The 19,733-nt window shown below is 28.8% G+C and overlaps 1 protein-coding gene across 1 annotated transcript; it reads left to right on the forward strand.

Moving 5' to 3' along the window:
- The first annotated feature begins 15,583 nt into the window (after window positions 1-15,583).
- LOC113388002 lies at window positions 15,584-17,845 on the forward strand. The gene is made up of 2 exons (XM_026625414.1): window positions 15,584-16,015; window positions 17,423-17,845. Exons 1-2 carry the CDS (start codon window positions 15,619-15,621, stop codon window positions 17,695-17,697), a joined length of 672 nt encoding a protein of 223 aa, XP_026481199.1. The 5' UTR covers window positions 15,584-15,618; the 3' UTR covers window positions 17,698-17,845.
- Window positions 17,846-19,733: the final 1,888 nt, after the last annotated feature.

Genomic DNA, 19,733 nt, shown 5'->3' on the forward strand with positions numbered 1-19,733 from the left:
TTGATATATTATGGTATCTACTATATAATTTTTATGGACAAATTTTCCAACTACAGCCATCAATTAAATAATAATATAAATCCACGTTTTTTATCTCTAATAAACAGTTCAACATTATAAAAAACACATAAACCTGTCAAATTAATAAAACTTAATATTGTTTTACTGTCAACTGTAAATTTCGTTATTCGGACCAAAACTCCAAATATTTCCTTACTTTACATTTGCGTTACAATATCGACGACCGAATCAGTTCACTATATATATATATATATATATATATATATATATATATATACAACGTGCCTTCTTCTTGTGACATTATTAGTAATAAAAAATAACGAATTCTCATAAAGATTCCAATCAATGTTTCGATTCTTATTATGAACCATATACACCAGATACGTTCCGTTTGTAATATATGGTATTCTACGTTAATATATTCAATATTATTTTCATCGATTTTTTATGTAAATTTAAACATATGTTACAGTTACACAGAAAAGTTTATGCCCCATTCCGGGAGACTGAGAGCTGGTGATGTAGTAAAGATGATCCACAAATTAGTGGAATGCTTTTATTTAATATATTATAAATTATGTTATTACACTTTCATACCTTTCATTATGAAATCTAATTTTTAAATCAAGACTATATCAAGAGTCGTGGCTCCCTCGTAAGAGCTTTAGCAGTATGATGTCTAATTTTTTAATAGATCAAGACTATATCAAGAGTCGTGGCTCCCTCGTAAGAGCTTTGGCAGTGCAAACATATATTTTCTGAGTCTTATTCCCATGTCTTGGATAGCTTGATATCAAGCGGCAGTAGTGTCCTAATAGGTCAAGACTATATCAGTATTTGTGGCTCCCTCGTAAGAGCTTTAGCAGTGCAAACACATATTTTCTAAGTATTTTTCTCGTGTCTTGGACAGCTTAATATCAAGCGGCAGTAGTGTCATAATAGATCAAGACTATATCAAGAGTCGTGGCTCCCTCGTAAGAGCTTTAGCAGTGCAAACACATATTTTCTGAGTCTTATACCCATGCCTTAAACAGCTTGATATCAAGCAGTAGTGTCATAGGTTTTCACTTAGATCTAAATGATATCAAATGAAAATAGCTTTTCCAGCCGTTGCTATTTAGATTGCTTATTTGACAAGTTATTAAACTCATTTCATCTCAGAACTCAACGTCAAGCCCAAATGGGGTGATGGTATTGATCATAAACTATCACAAAAAATTACTTGTAGCTTTTAAGCACAATCAGAACTTTGTGAAAACTGATTATTTGTAGCATATTGATAATTTCTAAATTGGTCGACTTAAGGGGATTGTTCTTTTTTTTTACACAAAAAGCAAGGTATTTGTTTTTGCTTTTTCTCGAAATGTATTTATCATAGAGACATGCGGTTTTTTTTTAAACAAAAATTACAAAATCATAGAATATTACGTAATTTTTATCTTTTATTTTTGCGTCGTCATTTTTTAACCAGGGGGCTCCAAAGTCGGTCTTGCAAAATCGATCTCTTTTGCGGTGCCACAGATAAATCCGTTGCGCATCGCCCGAAACAAAAAAAAAAAACTACGTTGAAGAAGAAGTTTGAATCCAGTCCCCCTTCGAATCCAGTATTTAAAGTTTTTAATATAATGTACTAAATACACCATTTAATTTAATGTACGAATTACACCATGGTGTTCAAAGATGCTGACACATTAAAAAGGTAATGTGCATGAGGTATTATAAAGAAGAAGAGGTAGCTGGCATACAATAGCTCGCGGAGCGATAAAAAAACGCTTTTAGAGGATCATACGTATATATATATCTATAACTTCGTCAAAAATATAGATATTCAGATGATTTTTTTTTAAAATAATTCTAAGGTTTTTAGCTTTCATAATATCAAAAAATCTCAAAACCGAAACAAAAAAAAAAAAAAAAAGAACAACCCCCTTAAATAGGATTATCTTTTAAAAGAAGCACTAATGTGTGTTGGCAAGTTTTATCAAAGTTTCCGTCAGGATTGTAAAATGATTGATAGATTCACAATAAAAGATTCAAGTAAAAAAAACTTTAAAATATGTAAATTATTTGATCATATTTATTGATCATAACTATCACAAAAAAACAGAAAATAATTTTTACTTGTAGTTTGGAAATTATAATTTGGCTCTTTAATTTTAATTTATGCTTTTATTTCAAAAGCTCATTGATAAGCTTTTAAGCGCTATTAGGGCTTTGGGAAAACTGTAACCATATTTTACATTATTGTTATTTTCTAAATTGATCGACTTTAATAGGTTTATCTTTTTTTTGAAAAAAAAAGCAATGTTTTGGCAAGTTTCATCAAAGTTCCTATCAGGATTGTAAAATGGTGAAATACTTGATAGATTCTTAATAAAACGATTCAAGTAAAAGAATAAGAACTCATTTGATCGTATTCATTGATCATAATTATCACAAAAAAAAACAAAAAATAATATTTACTTGTAGTTTGAAAATTGAGCTTTTGAGCGTAATTAGAGCTTTGGGAAATATGTGAAAAAACACTAAAGAGTTTTTGCAAGTTTCATCAAAGTTTCCATCAGGATTTTGCAATGGTAAAATACTTGATAGATTCAAAATAAAAAGATTCGAGGGAAAAAATATAATCCTAAAAGTATGTTCTTTTATTCTGATTATATTTTTGCTTTTTTATTACGTCTTGAAATAAGGACATAATTTTAGAAATTTACGAAAATGTAATCCAATTGGATGCAGCTTAGGTCATAATATTGCAACTAAACCAGTAAATTTTTACCATAAAGTCCATCTTCACCTAAAATTATTAATTTGACAAGTTATTAAACTCATTTCCAATTGCCAAATTTAACGTGAAAATATATATTAAAATATATAATATCACCGATTGAATGTTACATTCTTGAGTAAAGGTTTATGTCAGACAATCAAATATATAAATTTTGAAATTAATGTATCTAGTTGACACCTTAAGCTTCACGTTTAATGTTTATTAATTTATTAACAATTCAAATAGTGAATTTTTACAAATATACTGAACTTTATTGGAAAAATTAAAATCGTCTTATATATTTAAATTTTTAACAATACGCATATTTCGAAGTGGAAAATATTTTTTTATATAATAAATTTATTTTCCTTATATTGATTATCAATTTACTTGCATGAGCTTCCCTGTATCATGTAATGTTGTAATGGTTCTCAAATTTTGTGTCACCACATGAATTACAGCCATCGTAAAATGTTTATGTATAATTACAAATTTGTCTTTTTGAATAATTTATGCTAACATTACATATCACTCAAAACATAAATATTTTCACACTGTTTTATTGCTTCGACACTTGTGAAGATATTTTATTTTTGGCACAGCAGTCACAATTGGCATTTCATAATAAAGTTTTGCTGAAAATATTTTTTTGAGATACATTTTCATTAATAATAATAAAATACAGTCCAGTCGTTGTTCTACTCTATTTTTATATCCTTTGTTTAAATGTATTATGTTTTAAATTTTGCACCATTTTTTTTAAATGTTGTAAAGATGTTTTAAATATTGCGCCAATGTCTGGAAGGGCTATTTACACTTGGGAATATATCTATAATTTAAAAAAAAATATTTTGACTTCAAGAAACTAATTTTTGTCTAATAGATGTGGTTTTATAGAAAAATTCAACAGACAATTAAAAACTGCAAATTTAATAATAATACCATCATTAATAAAGTTTTTCCAAAGATTCAGTTATCATCAATTAAGCTAAATTTATATCAAATTATATATTAAATATTCATTGGGAGAATAATTCATGGTCATGAAGCATCCAATATATTTTATTTCCATTCATAGTATTTCTTATTACTGAGGTTGTAAATCATATTATACGATCGGTCATATTTTTGTTTGTGGTTTTAGTAAAAGCATTTCAGAAGCTCCGATTTTGATGAGAAATCGTTTTTATAAACGACACTATGCATGTAGACGAAGAGCTGAGAGGTAATTTACTCAATTTATTGTCTTTTGAAAAATCACTAGCATGGAAAAATCTATAATGTTTCACATATCAGGAGCTTTTAAATTTATCAAAAAATATGTGAAAATATTGAAGATAAATGTATAAATATTTTAATGGCGCAATCCAAATTTTTTGAAATTCTTGGAGAATATGATTGTAATATTCGTGGGGTAGTTGTTTTTTTTTTCGATCTAAAAATTTGGGATAGCTAAAAATGATAGTTTTAATACATCGTATACATTCATAAAGTTTATACATATAATTTAATTTTTTAGGATTTTTATATGAAACTTAACACAGTAACAAAAGGCTGAATTTTTAATTACTATTTAACAAGGAAGATTTTATGCAATTGGAGAGTTTATATTGAGAAGAGCATAGTGTAGATACATGAAAATCATTTATTCCATTAACAATCCCTATAAAACAGAAAATGATAAAATAAAACTGGACAATATTGAAATTAATTTATTAGAAGAAATTTATCAGATTCTGTTGATAATCTTGATTAGAAGATTTTTCTTAAACTCTGTGTCTATATGAATATCCATATTAAATTCTCACAGTGTAACACTGGTGTTTTGACATGATAGGGCTATAAACTGCGGTCAAATCTTTGTAATCAACTTGTGGTCTCCTTTTATTTCTAGACAAAAAAAAATTACTTTAACGATTCATAATTATCGTTATATCCGATCAATAGATAAATTGATATCATGTGTGAACCATGAAATATTAGAGAAATATAATTTGCTGCTTGCATTTACTGCTATTTGTATCTATATTGTTTGTTTCCAAATTAGAGAAAGTTATTGTTCTAGAAATATCAAACATGAATTTTATCTACGGTTGATCCGTGCTCTTGAAATCGTGGACGAGAAATTCTATCGACCATACATTCATTTTTTCTAAGGTGTGTGAAAATGTGCAAAAACCTCTAGAATAAAAATATGCAAAAAAAATTTTTAAGTTATTAAGCATTTATTAGCATTAAAAAGTTTTTTTTTTTTTTGCGATTACTGTACATTGCCCTTTGAAGTTATTGAAATATACAAGTTTTTGAAGGTTTTCAATACATAAGGTACCAAAAACGTCTTCAATAAGGAAAGTCTATAGATAATAGAAAATACTTCAGTTATGATAAAATATCAAAATTCTTTCTTTTTCTGTATTGAAGTAAAACTTCTTTAGGCGCGACTACAGTGTAAGTCCGTACAAATGCAATGGAAGTGCGTTACGGCCGTGTCGAGTGCCAGTGTTTCGTCATTCGCTCTCGATGATATCTTTTCTATACGGGTCGATTGTGATTAGTCGTCGTGTATGTGAATAGAGATCTGTCGTTGTATGCGTAACGGCATCAACGTTGTATGCGTACCGATATCAACAACGCAATCGGCAAAGATAAATAAACATTTTAGAATTACATCATAGTACAAATCTTGATTCAATGAAAAATGCCTGAATCAGAAGAATATTTTATCCTGTTCCTTAAAAATAACAAAACTAATTAAAAATTTGTGCCGTGTACTAAACGTAAGTTTATGGATTAGATATTATTTCTATATTATTCGTAGGTTTCTATAAATCTTTGAAGTTATTAAAATGGAAAATATTTTTTAGTCAAGACAGATATTACAGCTGTTCAAAGAATGAGATTATATCGCTAGCAAAAAAGTAAAGAAAATACAAGCAGTCAATGAATGTATGCTAATTTTAATTACATGAAATTCTTTAAACACAATTACATGATGAGTGAAGTTGCGAAAACAATATTTGTTTATGCGTTGTTTAACACAATACACTGTGTGAACGAATATTATAGAATTTATTAATCAGCAATTACTTTATTTCTCTAATAAAGGTTCATTTCTAAATGCTAATTACAATGACAAACCGATCATGTCATTTGAAGTATGACTTTAATTACATTATTGTTTTTGAATATTATACATATTTTAATACTATTATAAATATATAATTTATAATTTATCATTTTATAAATGTGTATAATAGTTGACACAAATAAATGTGTGTGATGGTGTTACCATATTACTGATAAACATTATTCAAAATTGTTATATGATGTAATTATTTTTACTTAAATGGCATCTGTACAATAGCAAATAAGTTTTACTTCAATCGCAGTGTGAACCTACGCGCACTTTTTTTTATTTAAATTATTATCACTTACACAATAGTACACAATAGTCGTGGTAGTGCTAATTAACAAATATCAGACCTCATTTAAGAAAACATTGGCATTATTAAGTTATTTATTTTATTTGTATTTATGTATTATTGGAAGTGGTCCTAAGAATGTTCACTAACTAATTTTCTATAAGTTGATAATTTCTTCTTCCTTCCTTCTTTGTGAAGGAAACAAAATGTTATAGAATAATAAAATAGATTATATAAATAAAATAAATAATCGTAATTAAAACAAAACTGGAAGTAAATATTATTAGGCAATAATCGTGAATGTCCTGACTGGTAATCATGCCTTTTTAAGTAGAGTTGATTGTATTTTTGAAAATACTGTTTTTGACAAAAAGTTGGGCTGATGTTCAACTCTTCTTCTGCGACTTATCAACTCTCTTGGTCTACAATCTTGAAACTATCTTGGTGTTGAAATCTTGATTTTATTTTCAAATCTGGCAAACAAATCTGGTTATCCAAAATTTATAGGAATTTATTTATATTTATATGAATTATATGGTGTGCAAAGTCGTAAGAACTAATATAAGCTCATCTGGTATTTTTATTTCGGTAGAGACTTATGTTCGTTTCTTTGTATGTTTTAGTTTTTCTCAAGAATAGATGATTCTAACACCAATTTTCATGCCAATGTCAGATAATGATTACCAAGGATGCAACCCAAAGTCATAGACCATGATTTCTCAGTTTGAATGTCAAAAAATCAATAAATCACGATTGAAACAATTTGAAATTTATTTCTGAAAAATGTTACAGCTAACAACAGCACTTGTTCGTCTGCTCAATATAAATTTACGATCGTTCTTTAATGTTACTTGCATTACACATTGTTGGCGCCAATCGTTAAATATCACACTCCGAGTTCACCTGAAATAAAAGTTTAAAATTATGTCCATGTAGGGCCATCAATCAATCTGGGCAATAATAAAAGCAAAAGGCGTTGCGAAATTGCTAAAATATTTTTATTTTGCTTACAATACTATGACGTGATCCGAAATTCCGAAAAGCTTTTGCGATTTCAGGAGAAATCGCAATACGAACCCTTTCATTATTTTGCCAAATGTGGTACTGATTTATTGATACAGGTTTGGATTTATTAGCGTTTCGTATATCTTATAAAAAAATCATGTTTTTGGGAAGTCAATATATTGTAGAATCTAGGTATATATCTGTGTTGAAAATTAGTAAATTGCAAAAACTGGGAGAGTAAAAACAGGAGTAAAGTATAACAATTTTGATACCTTTATACATCTGTAATTCTTCCAAATTCAATTCCAATTTTCAAGAAATACAGAGTTCTTAAGAAATCAATTATGTAATCTCTTTCATATGACGATTTTATTTTGAGAATTTATTGAGTTATTCAGTATCGTTCTTTTATCAGATTTTGTCATGAAGAAATTATACGATAAATTCACATTAACGGAAATAGAAAGTGACAGGTAAATAGAATGTCTGAGTCTACCGTATTTTATAAGAAAAAAAAAAACCTACTAAATTTATTTTTTTGTGGTTTTGAAATAGAGTTACTTATATGCAAATTTTTACACGTGGGCGAAGAACGGATATAGCATAAATTTATTAGTTCGTGATCATATTAATAAAAAAAATTAAAGATACAGAATACATAGTATTTATTTATATACAAATATGATAATACTTACATATAAAATATAATAAATGATGTTCAACAATTTAATAGAATGGATTACTATTGACTGAAAGACGTGCTGATTAGTTTTTGGCAAAGGCAGGTCCACCAGTTTTGCGGATGCAATACAAAGTGAATAAATAGTAGTTTTTGAAAGAACGGAACATCCGATTAGAATGATTCAAACCACATGTTATTTGTATTGATGAAGGAAAAATTGATTACATTTTTGCGAAGGCAGACCCAGCCGTTTGGGAGTTGCAGGAATTATTTTACAAAATTTATTTTATGTTTATTAAATTGATTATTGTTATTAATTTATATACAAGTAGAAAAATTTTGATACACATATTTTTAGTAGGCATGTAGACTGATATACAAGGTGAACAGGTTGAATAATAGATAAGTAGGCAAGTCGACTAGTTATCTAGGCAGGTTGTTTAGTAGGCAGGTAAACAGATGAATAGGTAGACAAGTTGATAGTTAAACGAGTGGACTGATTGACAGGTATACAAGTAGACAAATAGGAAAATAGACAAATAGATAGGTAGACAAACAGATTAACAGTTAAATATAAAGTATGTTGACAGGTAAAAAGATTGAAAAGGAAATAAATAGGCGTGTTAACTGGTAGGCAGGTAAACAGGTTAATAGATAGACAAGTTGAGATTTAAACGAGTGGACAGGTAGACAGGTGTGTAAGTAGACAAATGGTAAGATAGACAGATCGAGAGGTGGACAGATTGAGAGATTGACAAGTAGAGAGGTAAAAAGGTTGAAAAATAGATAAGTAAGCAAGTCAATTGATAAGCAGATTGACAAATACGTGGTTAAACGAGTGGAGAGGTTGACAGGTTTACTGATATACACATTGGAAGATAGACAGATAGATTGATTGACAGGTTGACAGTTTGACAGATAGACAGGTGAACAGGTTGAAAAGTAGATATGTAGGCAAGTCGACTATTAGGCAGGTTGTCTAGTAAGCAGGTTAACAGGTAAAAAGATAGACAAGTTGATATTTAAAGAAGTGGACAGGTAGACAGGCATACAAGTATACAAATAGGAAGATAGAACGATAGATACGTTGACAGGTTGACAGATTGACATGTAGACATAATGACTTGTAGACAGGTAGACTGGTGAACAGGTTGAAAAGTAGAAAAGTAGACAAGTCGACTAGTAGACAGGTAAGCAAGTAAATCGGTGGACAAGTTGATAGTTAAATAAGTAGACAGGTAGACAGGTATACAAGTAGACAAATAAAAAGATAGACAGATTGATAGGTGGACAGATTGACAGAATGACATGTAGACATGAAAATGTGTACAAAGCTTGAGTAGTTAAGGATGCAAGTCACTAGTAGGCAGATAAATAGATTGACAAAAGTTTATAGGTAAACGAGTTGGCAGGTAGGTAGGTGAGAAGGTACATAAGTAGGCAGGTAAACAAGTTAACTGTTGGACAGGTTGATCAAATACAATCAATTTATTGATTAGGTCAATTATTTCCACATTTTTGAAACTTATTGCAACTTTCTCAAGCGAAATATTACTTACACCTGGTATTGGTACAATTGTCGCAGAAAAAGTGCATTTGGTTTTAGCCGTATAGAAATATTAGATAAATAGATTAGAAAAATCAAGTAGGGACTCTAATGCATTATATAAATGTTTTTTAACCTTTCAACGCCTTTCGAGCAGCCTGATTTTAATCCAGAATAATAAAATGCACAAATAAATCATACAAATCACTTGCAAAGATTTTGCAAGTGTTATATGGGATCGTCAAAGATTTCAAGATCGATAAGCCCGTGTATTTCACATCACCGGGTCAATAATTCTCCCAAAACATCTTTAATGCAATAACCTGAACAACCACAAAATAATTGCTTATATAATTATCAACAAAAACTTGAAAAAAAATTTAAATCGAACTTGATATAGCATTGGATGCGTTCGGTAATATATTAGGTAATAATTCCGTAATTTCTGTTGTCAGTATCTTGTTAATAAATATCCGCGAAATTGGGACGGGGCTCACGGATTCTGCAATATATTAGGGTTATTATATTATATTAAAAATCCGAGTGTGATATCCGAGTATCGTAAAATAATTGTTCTTTATTGCATTTAGAGTCGTTGCTCTGGGTGTTGTCTCTTGTAATTTGAACTTGCACCGCCTTTATGGGGTCTCTGTGTAATCGCTCCGTTTACTTTCGTTATTTATTGCACGTTTCTCCGATTGTGAATTATATATAAGAAAAGAGCTGGCGAAAATTCACAATACGTGTTCTGAATATTTTGAATTTGCCAAAATAAATGAACCGAAGGCGAATGATATTTATGGTACTGTTAAGTACTAATTGACAACATTTTGAATTCGTTAATTATACCGCAGACTGTTTATTAATCGATATCATTTGTACGAATTTCGAAATTATACATCGAATACTGCAGAATTAATTGGGTTGGACAGACCGATCAGCAGTCCAATCTTTAAAATCAAAGCAAAAACATTATTTTTTGCTTCGATGCCTTTTTCTGAAATATAAATTTTATATAATGACTATATTGTAAGCTCTTTTAATGTATTGCCACATAATCTAATTGAATCGAATGTGTTTTAAATGATCTAAATCTATACAGTAGTTTTGACAAAACATTGCGGAAAGTAGATGTAGAAACACAAACAGTGTTAAATATGATCGAGATGCTTAAAAATAAAAAAACATTAAAAATTAATGAAAAATAATAATAAACTAGTTGTGTATGGCATCGTGCCTTAAGGCAAATTGCTGGAACTTTCCGTACCGTAACGAAATGTTCGAGAAATATTAAGTGTTTTCAAATAGATTATTATAAATATTGTAACATTGTCTAATATTTATAATAATTACATAAACTGAAGTTGAAATTACTTGTTCAAAGTATATTTAGAACTTTAGTCAAAATTAGAATTAAATCAGAATTATTTTCGAAAAACAAAAAAAAAATGTAAAAAAATTGAAACAAAAAAAAATTATCCAAGAGCAATTATTTTGTTGAAACAAGCAGATAGTTTTTTGAATTCAAATTCAATTCAAATCGAACGCTTAGATCTCTCAAAAACTGCAATTTTTTGCACATTCAGCTCTGTATCTTTAAAATGGCTGGACCTGCCTTTGCGAAAAACTATTCACCTCTTCTCCCAATCAAATTGAATGTTTTTAGATCATTCAAATCGGATTCTCCGTTCTCTCAAAGACTCTATTTGTATTTTCTACACTCATTGCGCCGTATCTCCGTGACGGCAGGACCTGTTTTTGCCAAAAACTAATCAATACATCTCCCTATGAATAGGAAACGAATGTTTCTTGAACCATTCAAATCGGTTGATTCGTGCGCCCGAAAACGTGACCGAAAAATTGTATGACAAAATGTTCAGAAACCTTCGAAACGTCGAGAAATGCAAAAAATTTCATGTTCGATTTTCAGCCTATTACTATAACTACCCTACGAGAAGTTAATAAACTAGGGGTAAATGGCCTTTTGTCTTGAGGTGCGTGGCAAAATCTTTCCTAATAGTTTCAAAATTTTCAACCTTTTATTTAGAAAGTAAAGTTTTTGATTTCAATAAAAACGAATCAAAATTTAATTTTTTATTAAAATATATAATAACAGTAATTGATTTAATGCTAGTAAACGCACCTTACCGAAATGTGTAATAATTGACTTAATCAACCTAAATTGAGATTTAAATATATAGAGAAAATTTTCAAATGTTTATTTTGAAAATAAAGTTTTCACTTTTAATTAAATCTGTACATTGCGATTTCCAATTGAATTTTTTTAAACCCATTTAAATTTTCTGTAACTATATCAATTATATTACACAGACATGTGCTTACATGTCCTAAAATTGTAGTTTATTATATGATTATTTGATACAAATTTTGACTAGCTATATTTTTGAAACTTGAAACTACTTGCCGTGGAGCCGTAAGATTTTAGTATGTTCTTTAGGTCCATAATAGCGAACAAAATGAAAAATGTATGGATATAAATTTTACAACGTATAATTTCGAAAAAAAAAAAACGGCATGGCCGATCTCTATCCAAATTTAATCAGCACGACTCCCAACTAATATCTTTCGAATAGTTTTTGAATTTTTAAAATCGATTCAGAATTTTTGGGCGTCGATGGATTTTTTTTTCTTTTCTGCTATTTACAAAGAAATCATATCAAAAATCTAACTAAAGCAAGTGGTTATTAAGAATATCAAGCTACATCGAATGGCTTTTAAATTTTTGAAATCAGCCCACCTGTTTTTGAGAAAACGTTAACGAATAAATAAAAATCTGTTCACACACACATTGTTTTCCAAATTTAGTCTCATTCGATTCAGAACTACTTGAAACGACCAGAAAATATAAAACTTGCAAATAGGATTTTTTTATGAAAATGTAAACTTCTTCTTCGGGGAAGTTAAAAAAGGCATTTGGCGGTCAAAACTGATCCTTAGGCGTGTGCACATCAATCAAATTATCAGATATTTTATAAAAATTTTAAAAATAGGTTTGTTTACATTTCTATGAGTTCCGTATCAAAACTTCTAACGTTTAACCGTTAGAAAGCGAATTGGAGACTCACTCATTGAAGTCACACATTTGATCATAAATGTGTGAGTGAGTGGTTATATTTGAACTACATAACTCATAGATTGTTATTTTTTATGAAAAATGTTGTGAAAATAAAAAAGAAGTAGTATGATTCAAATAGTACCATATCGATGATAGGTATATAAATATAAATTTTACCTTCCATCTCCGACCAGCTTCAATTTCGCAAGTATTCTTGTTGTTGTTATCAATTCCATTTGCAACTCCTTCAGTTGCCGTCCAACAATAAGATTAACAACAAGCACGACCGACTCTCTCGACCATAGTCATAGTCGAAGTACGATCGTATATCCAACTCACCGGGTTATTCATTATTCATGAACATGATAAATTATGAACAATCCTATTGGAATAGATATATTACAATAATCCCATACAAGGTGCATACTTTGCTATCAATACAGTTATTATGACATCAATTCCTAAGCGAAAGATTGATATTACGAGGAGAGATGGGATACGAAATAAGAAATGAGATATGGGGTATTAACGATTAAAGGAATTTTTTGAAGAAGTTATTGGTTAGAAGATTTTTGGGCTATATTAAAAAAGCGTTAGGTAGCTAACTACGATTTCAAAATGCATCTTTAGATACGGTGTTTGAAAATTATTTTTTTACGAATCATGTTATTAAGATATTACTTGTTGTGATAAAACTTCTTAACACTATCGCCTTCTAGATGACTTTTGAAGTAAAACATTTTTAGGCGCGACTAGGATGTAAATCCGTACAAATGCAACGGAAGTCCGTTACGTCTGAACTGTTCGTCATTCGCTCTCGTTGAGATCATTTCTATACGGGTCGATTGTGATTAGTCGTCGTGTATGTGAATAAAGATCTGTTTTTATATGCGCACCGGCATTAACGTTGTATGCGTACCGATATCAACAATCGGCATAGATAAACATTTTAAAGTTAAATTGTAGTACAAATCTTGAGTTAATAAAAAATTCCTGAATCAAAAAAATATTTTACCCTGTACCTTGAAAATAATAAAACCTATTAAACATTTGTGCCCTGTACTAAACTGTACTAAATGTAAGTTTATTGATTAGAAATTATTTCTATAATAGTCGTAGTTTCTATAATTTTTTGAAGTTATTAAAATGGAAAATATTTTTTACGGCAGATATTACAGTTAAGCAAGCAGTCAATGAATGTATGTTAATTTTAGTTAAATGAAGTTCTTCAATCACAATTACATGAGTGAAGTTGCGAAAACAATATTTGTTTAAGCGTTGTTCAACATAACTGTGTGAACGAATATTATAGAATTCATTAATCAGCAATTACTTTATTTATCTATTAAAAATTCATTATTAATTATAATGACAAACCGATCATGTCATATTTGAAGTATGACTTTAATTACATTATTGTTTTTAAATATTATACATATTTCTAATGCTATTATAATATTATATATAATTTATAATTTATCATTATATAAATGTGTATAATGGTTGACACCTTTAAATGTGTGCATCACGAGTGTTACCATATTACTAATAAACATTATTAAAAATTGTTATGTATTTATTTTTACTTAAATGCCATCTTGTACAGAAGCAAATAAGTCTTACTTCAATCGCGTGTCAACCGTACGCGCACTCTTTTTTTTATATTTACTATTTTTCTTAATTATTAGAACTCTTTCCTTCAGTGCTTCAATCAATCAATATCAGGGAAGGGATATAGTCAATTGGCAATACATTTAGATTTTTTTTCAAGTGGAAATCTATCAATCTGTTATCTATCAATATCGCTGAATATAAGACTGGTCCATGCGGGTCATATTGGGACACAAAAATAATAAAAAAATAAAAAATTAAATTAGGAATTTTGACAAATAAGTATTGTTTATTGCTGATTGAAGAAATTTATTTAAAAGATATTGACATTGAACATATTATTTAATAAAAAAAAATTAACTGATGTGATTGTTTTGAAGGTTTTGTTACAGTTTATTTCTGATTAAATATGAAATATTTAAATCAGAAAATATAATAGTTTATGAAAAAGGACTGAGTCGATTGTGTGCAGAAACAACTTCTAAAAGCATTGATTTGACATTTCAAATATATTATATAAGGATTATTTTCAGAAAAAAACTGAAATATTAAAATATACTGAAAAAAATATTAATTGTATCTGTTAATTAGACCGAGCCAATAACATTTTTTCTCATACGCCTAAAATTTATACGGTTTAAATGAGTAAACTCTTGCAAACTTCTATCAAATTTGTAGATGAATAAACCTTAATCTCTAGTCTTTCAAATATACGCAAAAAAAAATTAACTAAATTTTTTAAATAAAAATTTACTTACGTGCTAAGGCTTCTTACAGCAAATTGTCTTGAAATGACACATAGATCCATGTGCATTTTTCGGAGTCATACAATTTGACCCGCCCTAATATCCATTAATAATTTATAATTTTTAATGTACATTACACAAGAAATATATTACTCTTTTGCGTCATTCAAATTTTTCATATTAGTAATAAAATATTCAGCAAATAAATTATTAATTATTTTTATCTATTAATATTAAATGCTTCGAAATTACGCACGTGAATTAAAACCATCAGCCTTATCTAATTAAAAACAGCCTTATCTAATCCTGATTAAAACAAATTACGATAAATTAAATAGAATTATTTTGGGTTTTTTGCAAATAATATTTTTCGTATGAATAATATATTTATTATTTGAACTATTTCAATGAAAACATGATTACAAGTAATTTTAAACTTATTATTTACGGAATGTCCGTAATAGATTATGCATTGAAAAAAAAATAGTTTAACGAGTAAACAATCAAAAAAGTAAACGCGATTATGTAAATTAATAAATTATGATTCTAAATAATTATTAGAAAATTTAGTGAATAAATTATCATGCAAATCTATCTGTTATCAATATTTGACGTATTCGTTACACGTCGGTGGTAATAGAAATATTATTTCCTTGTTGCATATAAAAGCTTTTGGACAAATTTTCATTATCATTAGTACTTGACTTCTTGTAATAAACACGTAGAAGCAAAAGACATCAAGATGAAATTGGCGATTGTATTTTTGGTTTTGGCAGTAGTTGCCTTGGCTTTAGCTGGTGAAGCAAAGCAAAATCAGCGTAAACATGGACAGAGGTCTCTTCAAAATGCTGGTCACAAAGGAGCTGCAAGGAAGCAAAATAATCATAGTGCATCAGCCAAATTTTTGTCCAGGAATCGACGAGCCAATCGAAATGAAGAGGCAACAGCAAATGAGGCTGTTCATGATATAGATCGTGAACCAGAACATGAAGGAGGTGCTGAACCTGTAGAAGATCCCGATCATGAAGTAGTCATTGATGGTGATGTAGAAGATCATGAATCTGGTGTCGACGGATATTCTACAAATAATGATTATAGTACTTACAACGCAGAAAGTACGAATGATGCTATTGAAGCAGGTAAATATTTGTTTTAAAAAATATTAAATGATTTTTCCAAGAATTAGTTGTTGAATCAAAATAGTGACATCGATTTCAATTGAAAACGTGATTAACAACGTGAAAATAGACCTCACTCGGCATTGCTGCAACAATAATTCATCAATATTACAGAAATAATAAATTTTTCATATAATATACAAATTGGTCAACTGTATGGGTTGCAATATAAAAAACTGAAACCCCATGTTTAAAAAATGTATGAAGATGTATTTTGAGCAATAATTGAATATCTACGTACTTACCCAATTCTCGAGGTACATCTAAATAATTATTTTGTTTGACTTGTTCCTAACTACAAATTTTGTCACATTTATTTTACATTTCGAATTTAATATTCTTATTTATTTACTTGTCCAATTGCTTTACAAGTAGATAGTAGGTAGGGTGGCCCTTCATTAGTAGATAGGGTGGTCCTTAATATGGACATTTTCGAATTTTCTTGCTCCCAAGGGCTCAAATGGTTCCAAATTGATAAAAAATAATTCTCTTAAAGTTTTAGCTCTTAATATTAACTTTTAGATAGTGCGCAATTCAATCAAACTTCGTATGGAAATAGCATGAAAAAAATTTTTAAAATTAAAAAAAAAAATTTTTAACTTGGCGACAAATGAATTAAAAGTGAAAATTCGACGCTCTGCAAATTTTTGAAAATTTTTCATGCTATTTCCATACAAATCTTTGATTGAATTTCGCTCTATCTAAAAGACAATATTAAGAGCTAAAACTTTCAGAGACTCGTTTTTTATCAATTTGGAACCATTTGAGCCCCTGGGAGCAAGGAAATTCGAAAATGTCCACATTAAGAACCACACTATATTTTCTAAATTCATGACGAGTTCTCCATATACGAGTATATTCGTCGATCACATTTAACTGGTTGATAGAGCCTTCCATAAATTCATCAGATTGAAATCTAAAATATTTTACTATGACGTTGTGATTCAAATTAAACTTTATATTATTATTAACTCATATCCGCATTTGCTAATAACTATTAAAATTCAATGAACCATCTTCATATGAATTTATTCCAAGTTAGGACAATAACTTTCTAACACATTTAGACTTGGCCCATAAATTATTTGCTGATATTAAAAATGTGAAAAAAAAAAACAGTTAAAAAATACAACATTTAATTTTTCCTAGCATTCTATAGCTTTAATTCATTTTTCTTACCAATTAAAATAAATGTTGGTGGTTTGGTGGTAAAATGTGAGATATTTTTGAGAAATATGAGAGTTTTCTGTCGCCACATGATATCAATGACCAATTGAGATGGGAAGTTTTAAAACGCTAATTATAATAAAATATATAGAACTATTAGTAATTATATTACAAAAAATTATATTTAACAAAATATTACAGCAAAAAAAGCTCTGAACAAAGCCATTGCCCTCTTCAAACAAGCTCGTAAAGCTTTGGAACCAGTTGGCGAAGAAACCTTGAGCTTAGGACGTGCAGTTTTGAACCATGTAAGTTCTGGAAAATCCAAAAGATCAACAAACAATGTCACAGCACACATGAACAAATTGCAAAAAAGTGTAGACAATGCCTCCAAAAAACTTGCTCCAATTGCCAATGAGGCAGTGGCAGAGGCATCGAAATTATTCAAATCATTCAGCAAATTTATACCAGTGTAAGTTGTATCCAACACAAGACGCTATTTTGGATGTAATAATAATGAATGATTGCCAATTGGTACATATAGGACTGAAGAAAACACTACGGAAAATAATTTTGATGTAAATAAAATTTATTTCAAGAGAATGAGCACTACCCTGGATGAGCAATGCCAATATTAATGCACTTGTAAATTAATGTGTTAAATAATATTGATGTACTTTTAATAAAGACTTTTGCTATCAACATATTTTGTGTATTTGTCTTGTTTACTCAAATGTTTATAACTTTACAGTAATCACATATGTATATTGGATATTACATATGAGAAACTGAAACTTTGAGATCTTTATGATTATTTGTATCTGTCATTACAAATGATATAGCAATATAATTGTTTAGTGGATATCTAATTAGAAATTTTGCATAAAACTGTTATGAATCATAAATTTTATCTAAACTTGGCGTAAGAAAACTCTACTGTAATATTGTAAAAGTATCGGAAATTTTAAAGAAGTCTAAATAAATACTTCTACATACGTTACATAATCAATTTCAAGAAACAGTATCATTTTTACTTATGAATTATGATATTTATTCAAAAAAAAAACTTGGTTTTACTCTTCTACTCTGACTCTTTTCTAAAATAGAATTGATTTATATTTAATTTGAATACCATACTCGATTTAAAAAAATGTAATATCTTTAAAATTTTGGAATTTTCTATAATTTTTTTTTACAAGATTTAGTTTCACTGTTTAAGTAACTTTTTGAACATTTACTTAAGTGAAACATGATATACATATAGCAAAAATTAAGAAACAAAATTTAAACAATTGTTTACATACAATGTAGTTATACAATTTTACATATAAATTACCAACTACTTTAAGACTTTACTGATCCCCTTTTTTATGACAAGTGTTTCTAAATTCTTTTTTTTCTTATTTTATTCATAAGCAAGCCGTGATCAATAATAATAAATATCATTTCAGGTTCTTGTCATTTTTTTTTTACTGAAGTGCAAAAACTTATATAAAAAAACGGTATTAACATACATGTGCAACATCTTTCTTAAAAAAATATTCTTCTTTTAAAGCAAAGAATAAATTGCAAGCTTATGAGCAATATTAAATATAATTTTAAACTAGTGGTGCATGGCATCGTGCACCGTAACAAAATGATCGAGTCTATCGAGTATTAAATGCATATAGATTTTTATAAATATTGTAACATTGTCTTATATTTATAACAATTATATAACCTTAATTGCACAGTTGAAATTATTTGTTTAAATTATATTACGACAGAATTAAAATTAAAATCGGAATTATTTTCGATATACAAAAAAAAATTTCTTGATAAAAACAATTTTTTTGAAAAAAAAAATAGAAACAAAAATTGTTTTTCCAAAATTTTTCCCAACAAGCAGAAAGTTTGTTGAATAATTCAAATCGGACGCTTAGCTCTGCACATTTAGCTTTGTATCTTCGAAATGGTTGGACCTGCCTTTGCTAAAAACTAATCACCTCTTCTCCCAATTATTACAAATTGAATGTTTGTTAGATCATTCAAATCGGATCCTCCGTTCTTTCAAAAACTCGATTAGTATTTTCTGCATTCTTTGCTCCGTATCTCCGTAACGGCTAGACCTGCCTTAGAAAAACTAATCAGCACATCTCCCTTTCAATAGGTGTTGAATGTTTATTGAACCATTCAAATCGGTTGATCCGTGCGGCCGAAAACGTGGACGAAAAAATGCGGACATACAAAACACACACACACACATCCGAGGTATGCCAAAATGTTCAGAAACCTTCAAAATGTTGAGAAATGCAAAAAATTTCATTTTCGATTTTTGGTCCATTTCTATAACTACCCTACGGGAAGTTAATAAGATTAACATGGTCTACTAGACATCATAAATCAGAAATAATCTGGCAAAATATCTAAAATTTTCAAAAAAAAAATTAAATAGGTTGTTTATATTCTTACATTTTATGACAAATTTACATTGTAGCAGAATAATGTTAGAACTCGATTGTACAATTGTTAT

The sequence above is a fragment of the Ctenocephalides felis genome, unplaced genomic scaffold (assembly GCF_003426905.1).
Source record: "Ctenocephalides felis isolate EL2017-DRISC unplaced genomic scaffold, ASM342690v1 CF-g0.4_SCAFFOLD_03572, whole genome shotgun sequence".
Classification (NCBI taxonomy): domain Eukaryota; kingdom Metazoa; phylum Arthropoda; class Insecta; order Siphonaptera; family Pulicidae; genus Ctenocephalides; species Ctenocephalides felis.

Excerpts from the sequence above, each read along its gene's own strand:
- LOC113388002 (XM_026625414.1), top strand. The coding sequence starts at position 15,619 with ATGAAATTGGCGATTGTATTTTTGGTTTTGGCAGTAGTTGCCTTGGCT. Across the intron at positions 16,016-17,422 it reads GAATGATGCTATTGAAGCAG|CAAAAAAAGCTCTGAACAAA; the intron begins GTAAATATTTGT and ends AAAATATTACAG.